Source organism: Anguilla anguilla, chromosome 18 (assembly GCF_013347855.1).
Source record: "Anguilla anguilla isolate fAngAng1 chromosome 18, fAngAng1.pri, whole genome shotgun sequence".
Lineage (NCBI taxonomy): Eukaryota > Metazoa > Chordata > Actinopteri > Anguilliformes > Anguillidae > Anguilla > Anguilla anguilla.
The window spans coordinates 8,058,819-8,083,642 of NC_049218.1; the positions used below are offsets into that span (position 1 = coordinate 8,058,819).

Consider the following 24,824-nt stretch of genomic DNA (forward strand, 5'->3'; position numbering starts at 1 on the left):
GGGCGAAAATCAGTCAAATCTCAATTCAAACACACTGACACTCGTACCTCCGTCAGCTTCGCTCAGCTCAGCTCAGCTCAGCTGCCGGAGATAGACGTCTTCCTGCGTGTGCTTTTGTACTTACGGTTTTAAGACTACATTTCCCGTGGTCACGTGGATGAGCTAATCCATCATATAAACCAAAGAGGAGCAGTAGTGGAGGGGGGCAGATTCATGATGAACCAATCAACAAGCAGCATGTTGTTTCCCAATATTATAAGACTGAAGTGCTTTGACACAGTGGTTTCTGTGCATAATGTTATTGCCGCTATTGTTAGTGCCTCAATTTAAATATAAATAAAAATATAATGCAAAATTACTGCTATAAACGCAGGGGCACCAATTACGCATTTTTTTTTAAGTTGCGTATTTAATTCTGCATTTGACGCCGTATATACTGCAGCTTTATTATTTTGTCATAAAGATAAAGCCATGCCAAAGAAAACCATTTCCTAGAGCCAGCATGGAGTGAACCGGCACGAGGAAAACATCAAAAAGGATGAAAGAACGAGATCCTGCGAAGGCCTCCTGAAGCAGAAAGACATGAAGTCGTCATGAATATTTGCCTGCCGGAAATTCAAGCTGATAAGAAGCACAGCAGAGCCCCCCCTTCACCCCCCCCACACACACACTAAGCCGCCTGGTACACCAAGCCTGATTTAGGTGAGGCGACTCGCTTTGCTCTTTATTTATCGATCGGTGGATTGGATTTATTTCTCGTTCAGAGCCTGAGAAGTGCCATTAATTTTGACTGGAACGACGGCGGGGGTTAGAACATCCGCTCGGCGGTTCTCCACCGCCATCGGTCGGCACGGACGATCCGCGTTCGCCGTCGCGTGCGCGTCGCCGATCATAAACCTCGCACTTCCATGTGACGTACGTCTTCAGCTTCCGCTTTTTCACTCCCTTGGAAGGTGAGCGCCGCATAAACACGTCTCTATTATCAGTGCAATAACAATGGAAGATGCATGTACGGCTACAATATGTCTTCGTGAATGTAATGTCATGGTAATATACTTCACAGCACGGTATTAGGAAAGGATATGTTGCAGTATCTGAAAGTATCTGGCAATAATTTTCACATATATTGTGAATTATGAAACCGTAGGTTCTGGCTGAGTAATTTGATTGGACAAGAGGCATTCCACGAGTGCTGATATACAGTAACATACAAACATATTACAAACGTATCATTGTACTGTAACATCACTCATCTTTGTTTACATTCAAATTGACGGAAAAATAATGATTTTTTAAAAATGGAATCCCAAAGGAACCATATTTGTTGGCAGAGCCAAATAAAAAACATCATAATCTGTTCTCACAATCATTTGTTGATAAATATTTTATAAGGTAGTACTGTTGTATAAAAGCAATATCGCACTCGAGAGTGTGCTGTTACACTGTATATCAGCACAGCTGCGATTACCTACGACCAAATCACAGCCGTGCTGATGCACAGTCTAACAGCACTACCTCCTTGTGTGATATTGCTTAACCCTTTAAGGTGTGGCATCACAAATATGTGATTAGAATGTTGACAACTGAACATTCTAATGCTGATGTAACAATCACTGCTGGTAATTGACAGCAATGGAGATCTAGAACACTGACACACTGCTATGGTAAAGGGGAAGTCGGACTGCTGTGGGTTTCAAACTGTGGTTCTCGCCGGTTTGAAACCCACAGCAATAATAAGCGATACAATCAGCCCGCTGTGCTGAAGAACTCCATACGGTGACATCACATTCTGGAAGTTCATGTGCTGACTCACCCACTTTAGATGTGAAAGAAATCAGCAGCAAAGGAAATCAGTTGCAAAGTGCAAATTTACTGGATAAAGGCTTGGACAGTTGATAGAAATTAGGGGTTTGGCATTTGAGGGGGCTGACTCCAGCCCAGGGACACTCAAATCTGGCCCTCGCGGCCAGTAGTACTGCTGCTTTTATTTTCTGCCTGATAGCTAATTGATCGATTAATGCCACTGATTGGTCAGAGACTTAACTCGCCTGGTGCCTCAGCTTTAAATCAGTCCTGATTAGACGGGGAGAATTCTCCTTGTGGGCCAGATGTGAGCATCCCTTCTCTAGCCCACTGGCTGTTAGATGGGTCCCCCCATGGCACGCTGGCATGCTCCCAGCAACAGAGTGCACCCTCCAGCACTCTGACAATCACGGCAGGAGAAATGACATTTTTCCATTTTTAAATCACATTTCAAATATAATGCCGTATGCTCATTTTCCGTAAGACGCGCTGATTCCAATCAGTTTCCCGGAACAGACCGAGAACTCTAGCATTTAGCCTGAACTGTCTCCCTTTATTGAAAGAAAAAAAAAAGAAGAAAAAGAACTGCTGCTGTCATTACATCACAGCTAAATTATTACCTCTCATATCCAGAGGGACTCTTTCCTGATGGAGAGCATCATGAATATAAAGGTGCAGTAGGCACATCCATAACCAGTGTTCAAATGAGTATAAAGTACAGTAGCTCATCAAACCAGCAATTATGAATCACAAATGTCAGCTTATAAAAATCTTCCTTACACTACAATACTTTTCATTTTTTAGTAGGAAAATTTGAAAAATGATGGCAAAAAATGTAATTGCAGTAGAAGTGTTTTGCTCAGGGTGCTAAGAGGCCTGTCTGTTTCATTAGCAGGAAGGTGAGTCGAGGATCAGCACTGATACAAATAAGCACAGTCATTTTTTGAAAACCTTTTTTTTTGCTGTTGCTTTTAGAAATTGAATAGTACCTCTGCCTCTCTCAAAAACATTGAGTGGAAAAAGTTTGGCAAACAAGCTCTGCTTTACCGTATTAAAAAAAACAAAACAAACGGCATCAGCAAAATCTCAGCATAAAAATCCAATTTGTTAATTGATGAACAGATGAGAGTGGAGTGGGATCAATATGCATTTAGCATATTCTCCTTTTTTAACTCTCCGGGCCAGTGCGATAGTGTAACAGTGCTTTGCCAGTGCTCTTTGGGTGGGTGGGAGAACCACACGCAGCTGTTTAAGACCCTGAGTTTGAGCTCCAGGACCCCTGCTTGCTTGCTTCGTCGCCCCCTGGATAAGAGCTGTCTGAGGTTACTGGGAGGCCACGGTTAGCCCTGGAGCGTGACCATGCCACGTTAGCATAAATAAGTACCTACTGCATCCGGCAAAGATCTCTTTTTTTTTTTTTTAATGCTCCCACTGAGACCCGCTGCAAGCAGTAGCATTAACCCAACATGTGGTCGGGGAAGACTGATTACTTCATTAGCAGTTAATTGCTGGGGAATGAGACCTCTCACTAACATTGGAAAAGACGTAGACTGGGTGGTGTCGGTAGTCAGAAGCCCAGCCCTTTCACTGTGTGGTGTAACAAGCCAGGAAGTCCACAGGACCCTATCTAGATGTGTGGCTAAGGGTCTGTGCCAGGCTATGAGCATGGATGAATGAAGATGCATAAATGCCTGTGTGTCTGTACTCCACAGCCCTCATGTTAAATCACACCACTGGGCTGCAGAACCTCAAGGCCTCAAGGTGCAGCGCTGCCGTGCATGCTGGGTAACGGCATCCCTGCCTCGCCATTCACAGTGGACATGGCACAGCATCCTGGGGGTACCAGAGCAAATACCAGGGGCAAGTATGTATTTTAAACATGTTAACTTTCCATATGCCAGTAAAATCTGAGACAAAAATATGTTTTACTGCAATATGTTTGTTCAGATTAGTGACAATTGCATTATGTAGTTGGACAATAATGTTTTTTAGATTTAAATATAATCTAGTGAGGAGTCCTCGACCCCCCCTCCCCCGGTCCTGTTTGCCAGCCCCCACAGTTTCGTGAACGTGACCAGCAACCTCACCCCCCCCTCAGAACAGCAGGCAGCCAGTAACACAGAGCACTCAACATCCCATAAACCCAACCGAACTCATTACTATGACACTGAACCAATGCAAAGCAGAAAGTCCTCACATAGTGCTCACACACAGCTCTGCTTGTTATGAACAAATAGCCCAATGTGTGCGGTGCCAATAACCCCAGGCGCCTTATCAAAGCTGTTATGGCAATAAAATAAAGAGGCACGGGCATATGGCAGTATATGGCATTTCTGTAAACCAGCACACTCCTAAATACAGTCCAGTGTGTGGAGATAAGAACATGCAGTTAAGCAAATAAGAATTGTCTCCTTTGAGAAGGACTATGCTGAAACACTGGGTGCTGTGCTGGTTTGGTCTGTTATGAATGATTTCTTAAACTATACGTTATTTTCTCTACGTACTGGACTCTGTTTATATGTGTGCATCCTCTCATTTTCTTTTTCTAACACTAAATCGTCCTTACAGAATTTGTGTATGCTGTGTGTGTTCGCCAAGGTCAAAGAACAGTGGTAGCAGTGGTAACTGGGATACTGGTGACTATGAAGATGATGGGTTTTGGGTCTGTTACACGCCCAGAAACTGCTGTTCTGGCTTCTGGGCTGATACCGGTCTCCAGCCAGATGTATAAGCCAAGCATAGGTGACTCCAGTCCGCAAAGACTACATCCAGTGTCCTGAAATCCAATACCCGTCCAATAATGTGAATAATGGTAATCACAGTTGTCTTTGTCTACCACCAAATCGAAAAGACCTTTCTTTCTTTTTTTCATCCTGGAATTCATCTGAAATATCAATCCTTCGGTTCCCGATTTGCTAACTGATCTCTTCTCATGTGGACTCTGTGGCAAGACCCTCTGAGACCACGCGTGGGTGGGTACAGCACGTATATCCTGAGTGAAACCGAAATGTTAATTTATCCCCCCCAAAAAAAAGAGCACAGCCCGTCTCGCCAGTGAAGGTTGGCTCAGTGCACATCGGCTCGGGGCTTTAGGGGGGATGAGCACATTGAGATTCAGGGCCGATGGCGTGTTCATCCATTAATCACGTTCATTTTATGCGCCCGGATACTTTTTTTTTTCTTTTCTTTTTTTAAGATGCACATCTTTCCCGCCGAGAGTCCCTTAATTCCTGAGGCAGGTGTTTTTTTTCTCTTCCTTGAATTGCTTTCCTGCAGCTGGATTATGTGCAATCATGAAAACTCTGAAGAGCAAAGGCACCTGAGGAATATGTGAATGTTGCCAATGTAGCCACGCCTAGTAAAATCAGCCTTCCCTCTTTTTTTTTCTTTCTTTTTTTTTTTACATCACTGCCTGAGGTTCTTTCTTTCCCCCCCTCTAAAATAAAATCATCGCAGTTGTGGTCAAAGAGAAACTGCTGCTTGTGTTTCCAAGCCAACCGGGTGCCGTACTCTTCAGCCAACCGCCACGCTGCTGGGCCGGATTAGCTCCAGGCTAACACGCCACAAACCACCTTCCATTTCGCTGCGACGTCCCGCTATGTGTCTAGTCATTTCCCTATGAAAGAGCACCATAAAAATTCGATCAGTTTCCCACAAATGGGAAAGGAAGCACACATTACAGCGAGAGGCAATAAAAGAGACACGGCGAGGCTTGGGCAGTAAAAGCTGACAGCCCGGTCGGTCGATCGTACCGCGGACTGAGCCACGCTATCGGGCTAACCACCGCCATAATTGCACAGCAACTAACTGCAAACGTCTTATTGATGTAGCATGTCTCAGAGCTAACGTGCAACACATGCAAGAAGTCAATGTGTAATTAACTGTCCACACAGTCCATGTAACAGACCTTTGTCGATATATATACAGTTCAGAAGTCGTTCGCACAAAAAGGCTCAATTCCAAGGGAAAATCTACCTTCTGGTCATCAATTTAACGGGAAGATATACATACGGAAAGAGGGGGGGGCAGCTTTTAAAGAATGAAACATTTCTTCTATCTTCTCTCCTGAGGTAATCCCCAGCCCCTACCCCCCCACCTACCCCCCCCCCCCCAGCCACCCCAGTTAATCACCCCACTGTAATTGGCCTTAAATTTCATTTCTGTCTCAGCGACCATAGAGACACGGGCTGCTTATTAATCGACACTGGGCTCCAGCGAGATAGCCCCTCTCACAAATTATACATGGAAATCATCTGTCTACATGACAGCCACGATAAAAATGCCCACATGAGAATGGAGCCCAGAAATAAGGAAATAAATTGGCACAAATGTGGGTTTTTATTGCGCACTTTGTGAGAAAAGGAATTAATTGGGGGTGCGCTGCCTGGGTATGACACAAATAATCGTATCTAATAAGCTGTTATTCCTACACAAATTTCAGTGTCGTATAGACATTATTATTTATTATACAGGACCATCTCTGTAAACGGGGACAAAAGCGTCTTTGTCAAAGGAGCCGATGCATTTCTTCTGAGACCGAGAAGGTAGAGCTGCAGTGCTTTTCAAACAAAAGAATGGATGTTTGTGTGCAAGGTCACAGAAAATGCATCTCTCTCCCGATCAATATACGCACAGCCACGCATTGTCCAGAAACACAAGTGCAACTGTATCACTGCACGGCATGTGACGAAAAGCCTCGGCCAGCGCGCCGAAACGACCTGCTGTCAAAAATGCACCGCGGTTTAACCTCCCGCTGCGATCACCTGTCTGCAGCAGAGCCGGGCTCAGTTCAATCTCATTTCAGGAAATGGATTTGAGAATTTTTTCAATTAATCAATTCAATTTCAATTCATTACGCAAATTGAAACAGAACTGACCCCAACACTGGCCTGTGAATGATAAGACCCGATGCTTCTGCCAAGAAATGCACTGCAGGCTTTTGACATTTCAAAATCTCTTCCTTTCCAAGAAATAGTATCTGATTGGCAAGTGAGTTTATACTGGAAATACCACCTGATGAAAATAGAAAATGAAAATAGACCAGTAATTTTCAAGAGGGTTCAAAGTTATAATTAATACCAATGTGAAGTCTCGTTTAAGCATTTTTATTTCTCTGCAGTCTCAGGGAATTGCCTGTGATTCATTTTGAGTGATGTACGCAGATTAAATTGTTCCATATAATTCATTTATCCAGCTGGATATTTATGGAAGCAATTCAGATTTAGCACCTTGCCCTAGGGTACAAGGCCAGCTCCCCAGCTGGGAATTGAACCCACAGACTTTAAGTTACAAGCCCATTCCCCTAACCATTCATTGTGCATTATATTATAGTAAAATCACTGACCAGATACCGTTTTCTGCAGAAACTTACTGAAGCAGAGAATCAGGTGCCCAGAAGTAAGAGAACAGAGAGGTCTGGTTGACGTGTAGGGTCTAGCAAGGTTTTGAATTTGATGTGAGCTGATATAGGCAGCCAGTGGAGTGACATGAGAAGGGACATGACATGGTTGAGCCAGAGGAGGTGCAAAGACCTGGTGGAAGAGACAGGAAGGCCAGGAAAAAGGGAAACTACTAATTGGGACATTCATCTGGACTAACAGCTCGGGTGAAGGTGGTGAGAAAGGTAGATTTTTTGGAATGTTGAACAGGTAGGTAGAATCTACCTGCCATGATGATGTTCTTAGAGATGAGAACAAGAGAAGACCGAACAGGGACTGAACCCTGGGGAACAGGAGTCCAGTTATGCAGGAGTGATTACTGTGGTAGGGTGAAAACAACATTCATGTAGAGTCCCATACACTTTTAAAGTGCCCATCATGGAGGATGATGATGCTGACCCTGAGTGACACAAGGTTGATTGAAGACTGCATGGAACACATTTAGTGGACAGAGATGAGTTCACCAGGGAGGAGATGACTGGGAGGATGTCTGTGTGTGATGGACTGAAGAGGCATGTGTGAATGGGATCTACGGAGTAGGCAGTTATATGGTATGATAGCAGTAGTTGAGAGGTTAACATCTGAAAGAGGAGAAAAGGCACAGAGAGAGAGTAGAGTTAACGAGTGCAGTAAGGGGATGAGTTGTCTGGGGAGAAGATAAATTGATGGGTTTGAGACACTCCACTGTCAGCATCCTTCCCATTAAAGAAAGTGGAGAATCATCTGTAGAGAGGGGTGAAGGAAGTGGAGGAGGGGCAGGTTTGAGAAGTGAGGAGAATGTGGAGTACAGTTTTTTGTGGGATGAGAGGATCTCATCTCTAGCCGGCTAAAAGTTAGCCTTAGCGGCTAAGACAGAAGACAAAAATGCAGAGAGGAGAGATTAGTAACTGGACAGGTCAGCAGGGTCCCTGTATTTGCGCCATTTCCTCTCTGTTGCCCCTAATGAGGTCATGTGGGTGCGGAGGGTGGCAGATAGTCTTGGGCTAGGAGAGGACAACCTTGCAGACCTGGTGACAAGGGGACAGAGAGAATCGAGTGTTGAAGAGAGAGAGAGGAGTGCGGACGCTGCAGTGTCAGTAGATAACGGGAAGAGATTCAAGAGATAGGGAGGACATAGTGACGCCAGAGAAGAGGGTGAACGGAGAGGGGTTGCAGAGATTGCCGTGTATTGTGGCAGCAGGAGTGAGTAGAAAGAGGGAGGGGTTGAGATGGAAAAAAAAGGCAAAAAGACAGAAGATGATGATCATGGAGCTGAACTGGGATGATCGTCAAATTGGGCAGGGCAGCAGTTTCTCAGTATTATTATGGCCGGCCGGTGCCCTGCTCTGTGTGTGACTGCAGAAAGGTGAAGTTAATGAACTGAAGTAGAAGGAGGGAGCCATCTGACTGAAAATGTTGAAGTCTGCCAGCACAATCGACTGAGTTCCGTCCTCTGGAAACAAGCTGAGCCGGATGTCCAGCTCATCACGAAGGTTATGCCAGGAGGCCTGGTGGACGGTGGAGAACTACAACAAACAAACAGTCTGATCAGTCTGATGGGGTTAGTAACAGTCACAGCATGGCATTAAAACGAAGAGCTGGAGGGTGAGAGGGAGAGAACAGAAACTGAAAAAGCAGACTAGCTCTAACTCCCTTGCCAGACGGCCAGGGAGTGTGGGAGAAGGAGAAGGCTAAGGAGAGGACTGCCAGGGTTGCCGTGTTGTCTTGGGTGATCCATGATTCACTGAAGGCAGGAAACTGGATGGGGAAGGGGGGGGAGGAGAGGGACCATGGAGGCGTGGGCTGAGATAAAGTCAGCCTTTTAGCCAAATGGCAGTTCCATGGGCCCCCTGCACCCATAAAGCTGGGGGGGGGGGGGGCAGTGGTGGGTAGAAGAAGTTGGAGAAGGTTGTGTGCAGTGTAGAGTAGGTGGGTGTGTCTCCTGAGGGAACTGCAGATCAGGATAGGAGGGAAGCTGGGGCTGCCCAACCCTGTGGCTCATTCAACAGCAAGGGATCTCCTTGAGCTGCTAATTATTAGAATCGGGTGAGCCAAAATTAGGGTTGGAGTAAAAACCTACAGGATGGTAGATCTCCTGGAACAGGGCTGGGCAGCCCTCTTCTAAGCAACATGCCTTTTTGTGCTCCTTCGATGGACTTGTGCAGACAGACTCCCTTTGTCATAGTCCAACTGAGTCTTCACACAGCTGAGTCTTTGCACAGCGAATCTGCCACTGGTCCTGTGGTACTGCTATCTGTTTAAATTCCGGCTCTTAATTACTAATTAACTAGCGCCTCAGCTGAAACGCCTAACAGCAATTGAGTGCACCAAGCCATGCCACTTATCACTCCACAAAAGCGGTCCAAACAGACACTGATTAACTCTACCGCTGCTTAAAAAAAGATGCTTCAAACAACACAAAAATAATTTACATCAAGGTCAATAAAATACTGACACCAATTAAAAAAAATAAAAATAAAAACAGATATTTGGCTCCTTCACTGGTGACAAATGAAGCTCACACACGCCTAGTGACACATTGTTTGACTTAGACTAACCTTTAGCTAAGCTGCCTGAACCGAAGCACAGTAAGCACTGCACTGCTGCCCTGTCTGTTTAGTGTGTAGCGTGCTGGCCCTTAAACGGAACATTGAACACGTCCCCCAGCTCAATGCGTGGTGGACAGTCACCTTAACCTGCCAAAATGTTTCATGAAATAGACCATTTTAATTAGCCAGCCATTTACCACGCATTCAGACTTAATTACACAGTCATTGTCAGTAATGGCTTTCTAAATGTACAGTAGCTATTTACTGTCTTTATAGGAGTGCATCTCACAACTGCACTCAGCGTTACTGTGGGTGGGTGGGTGGGTGGGATGGTGGGGGGGGGCTCAAACAAAAGAGCTGCCGTGTTTTCCTGAACATACGCAGAGGTGGTGTTTGTGTTTGAGGCCGTAACCCAGGCCACCGGTCACAGGTTGGTTTGCATCCAGGGCACCATGGTAAAAAGCTTCCAGTACACCTCACTGCCAAAAAGGGACACAAAGACCAGACAGGCAAGCTGCTCGCACTCCACAGGTGATGCAGGGACACTTGAAAATGGCCCCTGACTGACGGAAGAGCTTCTATAACTACAGTTGCTATGGGAAGACTTGCTATACATACCAATTCTTGTATATTAATTATTGACAGCACCACCATAAAATGTTATAGTAAATGTATTAATTCAGAGTTTAAACGAGTCCATGTGGTATCAAGTGTACTCAGAGTTAACACTGAACATTCTACTGTCAAGTATGAATTAAAATGAATAGCAAGACCACACTAAATGTATAGGCATGTACAAACAACATTGATATTTTAACATAGATACACTGGTACTTAAAAATTAAGAAAAGTCTATGTTGAAAACTTTGTACATGCCCATACATTTTGTGTATACCAAGATTTCAACGTAACTACACTAGAACTTAAAAATAAAGACATAAGTGAAGACCGGGACAAAATATTTGAGTTGTGAGCAGAGCTGTGGCTCGGAACTGACAAAAGACTAAGAATTGTGATGAAGTGATGTTGCTAAACGAGGGGACAGTGATTTTTGTAGGAGATTCTTTTGTTTGGCTTTGACTGCGATTGTATGGGCATGATTTTCAGCTGCTGTCAGCACAAAAAAAATCTTTACTTCAAAGATCTGGAGATCCAGTTTTCAGTTTCAAACAGGACGTCAATGCCTCTATTCTGCACTATCATGAAATAACCTTTTTTTCTGTCAAAGACAAAACATTTATCCCTGGTCTGCAAGTCACTAAAAATAACTGCAATTCTGCATCAGGCACACCTTTGAAACTCCAAATTTACAAGGCAGTGATTTAAATTGAGCACAACAGCATTTCAATTGTCAACTCATCATTGCTGACACACAGAATGCATGCCATAGGTGGGTCTTGTTCAGTAATATAATTTCTATTTATACTGTGAATAAAACAAGGTGAACTCTGACCTTACTGGGGATGGGCAATGTAAGTCCTCATGATTTATGAGATGTACTATAACGCTTGCATGTGTAATAGTATTCATTTTCTATGTAATTTGTTTATCTAAATACAATAAATGTAGAACCATTTATGACGCACGACGTCTAAGTAAATTAATTTACTTTGTAATTTAATTGTATTACCTATACTCCATGACCGTTTTGCCTTCAGTAGGCCGAATTCTTAAGCGAATAAGACATTCATCCGTTTGCATCACTGTAAACCCGGGTGATGCAAGTCACCAATGTCTGCAGGGACCTTCCAAAATTTGAAATGAGACCCGGTATTTTAACCCCACTTCGAGCCTCGCCCATAAGTCTCGCGCGGGACTAATTCACGCGGTGAATCAGTTCGCGCACCACGGACATGAAATCAGCGGCAATAGAATGCATATTCACAGAATGTAGAAACGCCCATACAAACGCCATCGAGAGGAATGAGAGCTACAGTGCCTCGGACTTACCTGATAATGTCATCGTTGTGTCCCAGATAAGAACTTCTGAGTGTGCTCTCTTGTATTGTAAACCACGCCGACCCCAGCCACGAAGTACACGACCTCTTTGCCAGCGGTGTAGTACAAGTTGTTGCGGCACTGATGCCCCCTGTAACCGTAAATCCACTCCAATCTCAGTTGGCAACGAGGAGCAGTTCTGTCCGCCATGATATTTGACAATTTTTCAAATTTATAAGTATTTCAACTTCAAGGATATTCTATCCTGAAATCAACCATAAGTAGATGTAAGTTATATTGACATAACTCAAAATGAATGAAAGCTCAGAAATATAGCCAAATTCCTTCGAACACAAATCGCCTAGGATCACCTAATTGCGAACAGTCATGTTGGTACTATCAGTAGCCTAAAGTTAAATATATATTAAAAAATATATATCGCCTATATCATAAATACCGAGCGTGTTTTGGTAAAATTGATACTAGACCGGTAAAAGCCATTCAACATGTTCTTCTGCATTTATTGATAAACTACATACATTCAGACCTTCTCTGATTTAACTTTTTTCCTTCATTAAGATCTGCAAAATATTTATACAACAGAGAAAACGTGCCCCCATAAAACCAAGTGCTTTAAAAAGCATATTTAATGCTGTTTATCTCCATATAGCCTGACCGATTCGTTATAAAATAAAAAGACAGAATAAAACAAACAGTAAATGAGCACAACAAACAGAGGACAGGGCTACAGCAAAAATATAATCCGCACGCTAATCCCCTGCCCCATCATCAGCCATAATTACTACCGTTTTCGTGTACTTCCCAGATACGAACTAGCCGCAAAATATTTCGGATCTAGTAATCGCGTACGAAATAGGCCGAACCCAGTGTCGGACTACCATTCATAAATCTGAACGCAGTACATCCCTTAGTGACACAGACGATTTTCAGTTGAGGATTTCCAAAGCGAAACAAAATGACACAGTGCAGCCTGCCTTGACAACTACAACTGTCTGGCCGCTGCTTGTGTCCCTCCCAACGAAGACGCCCCAAAATGCAAATTTTCTGCTAACTTCGTAGCAATGGCAAATAATTAAACAGCTTCCAACCACAGTCTCCCTGAACACGTCCCCGCTCCTTAATCCGCATCTCAAATCGATGGCAAACACCAGGAAGATTCCGGGCTGCGAATCATCATAGTGCGCAGAATAATAACAGCCGGTCCCGTTGCAGAAAAAGAAAACAACAAAAACAGAAGGAAAAAACCCTATTCAGAATCGTTATTCTGTGAACCACATCGGGCAAGAAACTTGACGCATGGGGGCAGAACTCAATGATATTTCTGGTTGGTGTCTTTACGTAATATTTTCGAGAATAGGAGCTCTGGTTTCTAGGCGATAGCAGTACTTGGTTACCACGACGCCTTGAAGGCCGCCCCTGCCGTTGATACTATACATAGAACGGCTGGCTGCACAGGCTCATGGAGATTGAAGTTTGCCTTATTTTCTAGAATACTTAATCCGATTGTACAAAGAACTACAACTACCAGGAACCCAAGCTTCCGCCTTGTCCAAGGTCCTTAATTCAGGAAGGCGAATATGCAACCAGACAGGCGTTTGGTGGTTATAATAATATGTCTATGTTAGAAATGTACAGGAAGGACGGTAGTGTATACGATGAGAACGATTTATAATGTACTCAATAGAAGGTGATGTTCCTGTTTTCAAAATTTTTTGTCATGTTTTTTTTTTAACCGGAAAAGTGTGTGCATGCATCGTAGCCCAATGTACTGCCGACCAAGAAATACAATTTTTCATTAGTGTGTATACCTTCGTTTATTGTATGCAACATCATAGTAGAGGGGTGAAAAACCATTGTCAGTGTTGTTGCTGAATAACGCGTACAAAGAAAACGAAAAGGTACAATTTTATCTGTACAATTACCCTTGCAACAAGGGCAACAGACGTGAAGAGAACCGAGCTTTAGCTGGTATATGGTGTTTCCTTACATAACCCGGTTTACCCTATTTATATTTTTTTTTACTAAAGTTTTGTCTTTGTATTTGCTTTTTAGCGCAAACTACACTGGTAATAATCAAATTGGTAAGAATAATGTAGATGTATACCTTTTTTTCCTCTTGCAACAGTATGGCAATGGCAAATTGATTCTTCTACTAAATGGGCTATGAGTAGTAGCCGTATAACTACAGTTGGTTCAGTTGATCAGTGTAAATAATAAATATACTATAGTAAAATATATTGCACGATCGTGTACGCACACACACGCACACAAGTGATTGAAAGTACATTTATTCAGTAAGAATGTTTCATAATCCATTAAAAACACAAAGATGTACAGATTAAAACAGGAATAGGGTAAAGTGATTAAGGTTAACTAACCACTGTCCTACAATTGACATTCATCTTTTGGAGGTTTTCATTTTAAATTAGTGTTACCTGTATTTGGTGATTGTGCTCTTCAGAATCCGAACAGAATGTGAATATGAAAATTTTATGCCAACTTCTGATCCCTTTGTTAAAACTCTCAACTCTCCCTGGTTATGACTTCCACCAGTTTTCTCTAATATGAACGCTAAAATTTCTTAAATTATTTTGAAGCTTGTAACTGAACTTTAGGGTCCAAACTGAATTTATATTGGCCTCGGAGCCACTTAGTGACTAACGGGCCCAGTCAGTAATACATGCTTGCTCCTAAACAAAAATATATATGGTTACAAAAGTGAAAGAATTTGGATCATCCAAAATCAAAGACTAGTTATTGCTCTAACCCTTTCCCAAGCTCCTATACGCAACCACAAACTGAACCTCAACCCTAACACATATTGTTTTCCAAATCCTAACCCTGGCCAAAACCCTCATTTGAAGCCAAAAAACTCATGTCAATTAAAATTAATGGATGAAACGGAAATGTCAGCAATTCAATAACAGAAATACACAGAAATGTGTTTATATTTTGAAATTGTATAACCCTAATATTGCCACAACCCTAACACTGTCTGTTTTCCTAAGCCTAATCTTAACCATCATGCTAACCCTAACCAAACCCTAATTTGAACCTATAAGCCTCATTCTAACCTTGGGTGTAATCTTGTTTTTGAAGTCACATGTTTTGTAAACTATACTATTGTGTCCAGAAATGTCTAAGTATGTTAGTTTTTATTCAGATGGATGGAAAATTGTGTTTATTCCAGAACAACTGTGAAATGCATGAATGAAAATGTATTTTAGACATTAATGGTGTTACACTGAAACATGTTACTTATGAATAATCCCTAAATATTTATATATTTCCATTTATTTCATTCTGGACGAAATATTTAGAATTTATTTGCTTTTTTTCCAGTTGATTTGGATATAAGACTATAGTCTTATATATTTTGCTGTTTTACCATTGAAACATAATATTCATCCTGAATGTCTGAAAATGCATTTGCATTCATTTATTTTACTGTGATTGTTGAATATGCATGATTTCCCATTCATTTGAAAGTAAAAAATTTGAATTTTTATTTATTCAATTTTGAATTTTTGCATTTTTTCCATCTGTGTGTATATAGGCCTACATATTTGTGGACATAGGCTTATGAACTTTGCCATTTTCCACAAAATCACATAATTTGTGTCATAATTTTCTTCAAAGACATTTTTATTAATTTATTTCAATATGTTTGAAACTTAAAAAATATTTCCTATCCACCTGTAACAAAAAATGGGATTTTATTTTGTTTGGGAATTTTTTCCAGTCTTTGAACATAAGACAATAGCCTTATGTGTTTTCGAATTTTCACCATAATCATATTTTTTCCTCATAAATTTCATAAAATAGATTTCTGCTCATTAATTCACAAAGGTTGATGTTTAAACATGGTTTCCTATCCACCTGTAACAAAAAATGGCATTTTAAATTGTATTGCATTTATTTTTCCAGTCTTTGGACTATAGTCTTATGTAAAGTCTTCTCTCTGCCTTGCAGATCAACAAGAGAATATCTACCTGTGTGGCTGATACCTGAACATGGATGACCAGGCATCACCTTAAGCTCAGCCTCAACAAGACCGAGCTGCTGCTCATCCCGTACAAGACCCCCCTGCCATGGGAGCCCTCAATCACTGTCGATGGCACCACAGTGACTGCCTCTCGCTCTGCAGAGAGCCTGGGGGGTGGTCCTGGATGCCCAACCGGACCTCAAGGAGCACATCACCTACACTGCAGCCAACAGGACAGCCCCCCCCCCCTTTACGTACGGGACATGATTCAATCCCGCACGCCGGCTCGACCACTCCGCTCTGCTGCAGCAGGGCGGCTCACTCTCTCCCTGCCTTCCGGGTGAATGGTTCTCGCACGTCCCCCACTACGGAGCTTCTCCCCCTAGCTCCCCAGCGGTGGAACAAACTCCCTGTCCCTCTGAGAACCACTCCGTCGTTGCTCATCTTTCACTGTGGTCCGAAGACGCATCTCATCAGACTGTACCTGGACTAACTATCACTGCTGTGCAGGGCACTCCCAATCTAGAATCACATTTGTCACTTGTATCCTTCTATATTGTTCTTGTAGGACTTTTGTGTTACACTTGTACCTTCATCCAGCACTTATGTTGCACTTGTATGGTTATCTCGATGTTATAGCTTGTTGACGTGCCTCCTAGTTTGACTTACCAAAACTTTCTGACCTAGACGACGCTTACTGCTTGAACTGGACTTAATGTGTTCATGGCTATGAATAACTTACCAAATGAGCATTGTAACTTATCGGACATGTGTTTTGTAATTGTTCCAATTGTCTTCAGTATTCAGTTATGGTATGTTGCTTTTGATAAGTGTCTGACAAATGGAGGTAATGTAAAGGAATGTACTTTACAATTTTCCCATGAATGATATTTTTCATCATGAATTTCATGAAATTAATTTCTACTCATTTATTTCACCATGGTAGATACATAAATAATATTTCCTATCCACCTATATCATTAAATTGTATTTTGAAATACTTTGCATTTTTTCCTATCTTTGGACATAAGACTATAGGCTTATATATTTTCCAGTTTTCCCATGAATGATATTTTTCATCATAAATTTCATAAAATTAATTTCTACTCATTTATTTCACCATGGTAGATACAATTTAATGTTATAGGTGGATAGGAAATAATATTTATGTATCTACCATGGTGAAATCAATGAGTAGAAATTAATTTTATGAAATTTATGATGAAAAATATGATTCATGGAAAAACTGGAAAATATATAAGCCTATAGTCTCATGCCCAAAGACAGAAAAAAATGCAAAATATTTCAAAATACACTTTAATGTTATAGGTGGATAGGAATAATATTTGTGTATCTACCATGGTGAAATAAATGAGTAGAAATTAATTTTATGAAATTTATGATGAAAAAATATGATTCATGGAAAAACTGGAAATATATAAGCCTATAGTCTTATGTAAAAAGACAGGAAAAAATGCATCATCATAAATTTCATAAAATTAATTTCTACTCATATATTTCACCATGGTAGATACACAAATATTATTTCCTATCCACCTATAACATTAAAGTGTATTTTGAAATATTTTGCATTTTTTTCTGTCTTTTGACATAAGACAATAGGCTTATATATTTTCCAGTTTTCCCATGAATCATATTTTTCATCATAAATTTCATAAAATTAATTTCTACTCATTTATTTCACCATGGTAGATACATAAATATTATTTCCTATCCACCTATAACATTAAAGTGTATTTTGAAATATTTTGCATTTTTTCCTGTCTTTTGACATAAGACTATAGGCTTATATATTTTCCAGTTTTCCCATGAATCATATTTTTCATCATAAATTTCATAAAATTAATTTCTACTCATTTATTTCACCATGGTAGATACACAAATATTATTTCCTATCCACCTATAACATTAAAGTGTATTTTGAAATATTTTGCATTTTTTCCTGTCTTTTTACATAAGGCTATAGGCTTATATATTTTCCAGTTTTCCCATGAATCATATTTTTCATCATAAATTTCTAAAAAATCATGTCTACTCATATATTTCACCATAGAAAATACATAAATAATATTTCCTATCCACCTATATCATTAAATTGTATTTTGAAATATTTTGCATTTTTTCCTGTCTTTGGACATAAGACTATAGGCTTATATATTTTCCAGTTTTCCCATGAATCATATTTTTCATCATAAATTTCATAAAATTAATTTCTACTCATTTATTTCACCATGGTAGATACATAAATATTATTTCCTATCCACCTATAACATTAAAGTGTATTTTGAAATATTTTGCATTTTTTCCTGTCTTTTGACATAAGGCTATAGGCTTATATATTTTCCAGTTTTCCCATGAATCATATTTTTCACCATAAATTTCTAAAAAATCATTTCTACTCATTATATTTCACCATGGTAGATACATAAATGTTATTTCCTATACACCTATAACATTAAAGTGTATTTTGAAATATTTTGCATTTTTTCCTGTCTTTGGACATAAGAATATAGGTTTATATATTTTCCAGTTTTCCCATGAATCATATTTTTCATCATAAATTTCATAAAATTAATTTCTACTCATTTATTTCACCATGGTAGATACATAAATATTATTTCCTATCCACCTATAACATTAAAGTGTATTTTGAAATATTTTGCATTTTTTCCTGTCTTTTTACATAAGACTATAGGCTTATATATTTTCCAGTTTTTCCATGAATCATATTTTTCATCATAAATTTCATAAAATTAATTTCTACTCATTTATTTCACCATGGTAGATACATAAATATTATTTCCTATCCACCTATAACATTAAAGTGTATTTTGAAATATTTTGCATTTTTTTCCTGTCTTTTGACATAAGGCTATAGGCTTATATATTTTCCAGTTTTCCCATGAATCATATTTTTCACCATAAATTTCTAAAAAATCATTTCTACTCATATATTTCACCATAGAAAATACATAAATAATATTTCCTATCCACCTATATCATTAAATTGTATTTTGAAATATTTTGCATTTTTTCCTGTCTTTGGACATAAGACTATAGGCTTATATATTTTCCAGTTTTCCCATGAATCATATTTTTCATCATAAATTTCATAAAATTAATTTCTACTCATTTATTTAACCATAGAACATACATAAATGTTATTTCCTATCCACCTATAACATTAAAGTGTATTTTGAAATATTTTGCATTTTTTTCTGTCTTTTGACATAAGACAATAGGCTTATATATTTTCCAGTTTTCCCATGAATCATATTTTTCATCATAAATTTCTAAAAAATCATTTCTACTCATATATTTCACCATGTAAATACATAAATATATTTCCTATCCACCTATATCATTAAATTGTATTTTGAAATATTTTGCATTTTTTCCTGTCTTGTGACATAAGGCTATAGGCTTATATATTTTCCAGTTTTCCCATGAATCATATTTTTCATCATAAATTTCTAAAAAATCATTTCTACTCATATATTTCACCATGGTAGATACACAAATATTATTTCCTATCCACCTATAACATTAAAGTGTATTTTGAAATATTTTGCATTTTTTCCTGTCTTTTGACATAAGGCTATAGGCTTATATATTTTCCAGTTTTCCCATGAATCATATTTTTCATCATAAATTTCATAAAATTAATTTCTACTCATTTATTTCACCATGGTAGATACATAAATATTATTTCCTATCCACCTATAACATTAAAGTGTATTTTGAAATATTTTGCATTTTTTCCTGTCTTTTTACATAAGGCTATAGGCTTATATATTTTCCAGTTTTCCCATGAATCATATTTTTCATCATAAATTTCTAAAAAATCATTTCTACTCATTTATTTCACCATGGTAGATACATAAATGTTATTTCCTATCCACCTATAACATTAAAGTGTATTTTGAAATATTTTGCATTTTTTCCTGTCTTTTTACATAAGGCTATAGGCTTATATATTTTCCAGTTTTCCCATGAATCATATTTTTCATCATAAATTTCTAAAAAATCATTTCTACTCATATATTTCACCATAGAAAATACATAAATAATATTTCCTATCCACCTATATCATTAAATTGTATTTTTAAATATTTTGCATTTTTTCCTGTCTTGTGACATAAGGCTATAGGCTTATATATTTTCCAGTTTTTCCATGAATCATATTTTTCATCATAAATTTCATAAAATTAATTTCTACTCATTTATTTCACCATAGAACATACATAAATGTTATTTCCTATCCACCTATAACATTAAAGTGTATTTTGAAATATTTTGCATTTTTTCCTGTCTTTTGACATAAGACAATAGGCTTATATATTTTCCAGTTTTCCCATGAATCATATTTTTCATCATAAATTTCATAAAATTAATTTCTACTCATTTATTTCACCATGGTAGATACATAAATATTATTTCCTATCCACCTATAACATTAAAGTGTATTTTGAAATATTTTGCATTTTTTCCTGTCTTTTTACATAAGGCTATAGGCTTATATATTTTCCAGTTTTCCCATGAATCATATTTTTCATCATAAATTTCATAAAATTAATTTCTACTCATTTATTTCACCAGAGTAGATACATAAATGTTATTTCCTATCCACCTATAACATTAAAGTGTATTTTGAAATATTTTGCATTTTTTCCTGTCTTTTTACATAAGGCTATAGGCTTATATATTTTCCAGTTTTCCCATGAATCATATTTTTCATCATAAATTTCTAAAAAATCATTTCTACTCATATATTTCACCATAGAAAATACATAAATAATATTTCCTATCCACCTATATCATTAAATTGTATTTTGAAATATTTTGCATTTTTTCCTGTCTTTGGACATAAGGCTATAGGCTTATATATTTTCCAGTTTTCCATGAATCATATTTTTCATCATAAATTTCTTAAAAATCATTTCTACTCATATATTTCACCATAGAAAATACATAAATAATTATTTCCTATCCACCTATATCATTAAATTGTATTTTGAAATATTTTGCATTTTTTCCTGTCTTTGGACATAAGACTATAGGCTTATATATTTTCCAGTTTTCCCATGAATCATATTTTTCATCATAAATTTCTATAAAAATCATTTCTACTCATATTATTTCACCATGTAGAAATACATAAATATTATTTCCTATCCACCTATATCATTAAATTGTATTTTGAAATATTTTGCATTTTTTCCTGTCTTTGGACATAAGACTATAGGCTTATATATTTTCCAGTTTTCCCATGAATCATATTTTTCACCATAAATTTCTAAAAAATCATTTCTACTCATTTATTTCACCATGGTAGATATATAAATGTTATTTCCTATCCACCTATATCATTAAATTGTATTTTGAAATATTTTGCATTTTTTCCTGTCTTTGGACATAAGACTATAGGCTTATATATTTTCCAGTTTTTCCATGAATCATATTTTTCATCATAAATTTCTAAAAAATCATTTCTACTCATATATTTCACCATGGTAGAAATACATAAATATTATTTCCTATCCACCTATAACATTAAAGTGTATTTTGAAATATTTTGCATTTTTTCCTGTCTTTTGACATAAGACTATAGGCTTATATATTTTCCAGTTTTTCCATGAATCATATTTTTCATCATAAATTTCATAAAATTAATTTCTACTCATTTATTTAACCATAGAACATACATAAATGTTATTTCCTATCCACCTATAACATTAAAGTGTATTTTGAAATATTTTGCATTTTTTTCTGTCTTTGGACATAAGACTATAGGCTTATATATTTTCCAGTTTTCCCATGAATCATATTTTTCATCATAAATTTCTAAAAAATCATTTCTACTCATATATTTCACCATAGAAAATACATAAATAATATTTCCTATCCACCTATATCATTAAATTGTATTTTGAAATATTTTGCATTTTTTCCTGTCTTTGGACATAAGACTATAGGCTTATATATTTTCCAGTTTTTCCATGAATCATATTTTTCATCATAAATTTCATAAAATTAATTTCTACTCATTTATTTCACCATGGTAGATACATAAATATTATTTCCTATCCACCTATAACATTAAAGTGTATTTTGAAATATTTTGCATTTTTTCCTGTCTTTGGACATAAGACTATAGGCTTATATATTTTCCAGTTTTCCCATGAATCATATTTTTCATCATAAATTTCTAAAAAATCATTTCTACTCATTTATTTCACCATGGGAAATACATAAATAATATTTCCTATCCACCTATATCATTAAATTGTATTTTGAAATATTTTGCATTTTTTCCTGTCTTTGGACATAAGACTATAGGCTTATATATTTTCCAGTTTTCCCATGAATCATATTTTTCATCATAAATTTCTAAAAAATCATTTCTACTCATATATTTCACCATGGTAGATACACAAATATTATTTCCTATCCACCTATAACATTAAAGTGTATTTTGAAATATTTTGCATTTTTTCCTGGCTTTTTACATAAGACTATAGGCTTATATATTTTCCAGTTTTCCCATGAATCATATTTTTCATCATAAATTTCCTAAAATTAATTTCTACTCATTTATTTCACCATGGTAGATACATAAATGTTATTTCCTATCCACCTATAACATTAAAGTGTATTTTGAAATATTTTGCATTTTTTTCCTGTCTTTTTACATAAGGCTATAGGCTTATATATTTTCCAGTTTTCCCATGAATCATATTTTTCACCATAAATTTCTAAAAATCATTTCTACTCATATATTTCACCATGGTAGAATACACAAATATTATTTCCTATCCACCTATAACATTAAAGTGTATTTTGAAATATTTTGCATTTTTTCCTGTCTTTTTACATAAGACTATAGGCTTATATATTTTCCAGTTTTCCCATGAATCATATTTTTCATCATAAATTTCTAAAAAATCATTTCTACTCATTTATTTCACCATGGTAGATACATAAATAGTTATTTCCTATCCACCTATATCATTAAATTGTATTTTGAAATATTTGCATTTTTTCCTGTCTTTGGACATAAGACAATAGGCTTATATATTTTCCAGTTTTCCCATGAATCATATTTTTCATCATAAATTTCTAAAAAATCATTTCTACTCATATATTTCACCATGGTAGATACACAAATATTATTTCCTATCCACCTATAACATTAAAGTGTATTTTGAAATATTTTGCATTTTTTCCTGTCTTTTGACATAAGGACTATAGGCTTATATATTTTCCAGTTTTCCCATGAATCATATTTTTCATCATAAATTTCATAAAAATTCATTTCTACTCATTTATTTCACCATGGTAGATACATAAATAGTTATTTCCTATCCACCTATAACATTAAAGTGTATTTTGAAATATTTTGCATTTTTTCCTGTCTTTTACATAAGGCTATAGGCTTATATATTTTCCAGTTTTCCCATGAATCATATTTTTCATCATAAATTTCATAAAAAATCATTTCTACTCATATATTTCACCATGGTAGAATACACAAATATTATTTCCTATCCACCTATAACATTAAAGTGTATTTTGAAATATTTTGCATTTTTTCCTGTCTTTTTACATAAGGACTATAGGCTTATATATTTTCCAGTTTTCCCATGAATCATATTTTTCATCATAAATTTCTAAAAATCATTTCTACTCATTTATTTCACCATGGTAGATACATAAATGTTATTTCCTATCCACCTATAACATTAAAGTGTATTTTGAAATATTTTGCATTTTTTCCTGTCTTTTTACATAAGGCTATAGGCTTATATATTTTCCAGTTTTCCCATGAATCATATTTTTCATCATAAATTTCTAAAAAATCATTTCTACTCATATATTTCACCATAGAAAATACATAAATAATATTTCCTATCCACCTATAACATTAAATTGTATTTTTAAATATTTTGCATTTTTTCCTGTCTTTGGACATAAGACTATAGGCTTATATATTTTCCAGTTTTCCATGAATCATATTTTTCATCATAAATTTCATAAAATTAATTTCTACTCATTTATTTCACCATAGAAAATACATAAATAATATTTCCTATCCACCTATATCATTAAATTGTATTTTGAAATATTTTGCATTTTTTCCTGTCTTTGGACATAAGACTATAGGCTTATATATTTTCCAGTTTTCCCATGAATCATATTTTTCATCATAAATTTCATAAAATTAATTTCTACTCATTTATATTCACCATGGTAGATACATAAATATTATTTCCTATCCACCTATATCATTAAATTGTATTTTTAAATATTTTGCATTTTTTCCTGTCTTTGGACATAAGACTATAGGCTTATATATTTTCCAGTTTTTCCATGAATCATATTTTTCATCATAAATTTCATAAAATTAATTTCTACTCATTTATTTCACCATGGTAGATACATAAATATTATTTCCTATCCACCTATAACATTAAAGTGTATTTTGAAATATTTTGCATTTTTTCCTGTCTTTTTACATAAGGCTATAGGCTTATATATTTTCCAGTTTTCCCATGAATCATATTTTTCATCATAAATTTCATAAAATTAATTTCTACTCATTTATTTCACCATGGTAGATACACAAATATTATTTCCTATCCACCTATAACATTAAAGTGTATTTTGAAATATTTTGCATTTTTTCCTGTCTTTGGACATAAGACTATAGGCTTATATATTTTCCAGTTTTCCCATGAATCATATTTTTCATCATAAATTTCTAAAAAATCATTTCTACTCATATATTTCACCATAGAAAATACATAAATAATATTTCCTATCCACCTATAACATTAAATTGTATTTTGAAATATTTTGCATTTTTTCCTGTCTTTGGACATAAGACTATAGGCTTATATATTTTCCAGTTTTTCCATGAATCATATTTTTCATCATAAATTTCATAAAATTAATTTCTACTCATTTATTTCACCATGGTAGATACACAAATATTATTTCCTATCCACCTATATCATTAAATTGTATTTTGAAATATTTTGCATTTTTTATTGTCTTTGGACAAAATACTTTTTTTTCTTACCTTAGACC

General features: G+C 36.6%; 1 protein-coding gene and 1 long non-coding RNA gene across 2 annotated transcripts in view; one reads left to right on the forward strand and one right to left on the reverse strand.

Moving 5' to 3' along the window:
* Positions 1-13,129, reverse strand: part of LOC118218019 (echinoderm microtubule-associated protein-like 6) — a 119,643-nt gene extending 106,514 nt beyond the window's left edge. The window contains 2 exon segments of the mRNA XM_035400343.1: positions 11,720-11,748; positions 11,750-13,129. Of these exon segments, the coding sequence (XP_035256234.1) occupies positions 11,720-11,748; positions 11,750-11,917 (197 nt within the window). The 5' untranslated portion in view covers positions 11,918-13,129.
* A 149-nt stretch (positions 13,130-13,278) lies between these two features.
* LOC118218020 lies at positions 13,279-16,711 on the forward strand. Its single transcript, XR_004763353.1, has 2 exons — positions 13,279-13,415; positions 15,701-16,711. It is a non-coding gene; the product is annotated as an uncharacterized LOC118218020 (long non-coding RNA).
* The last annotated feature ends 8,113 nt before the right edge of the window (positions 16,712-24,824 follow it).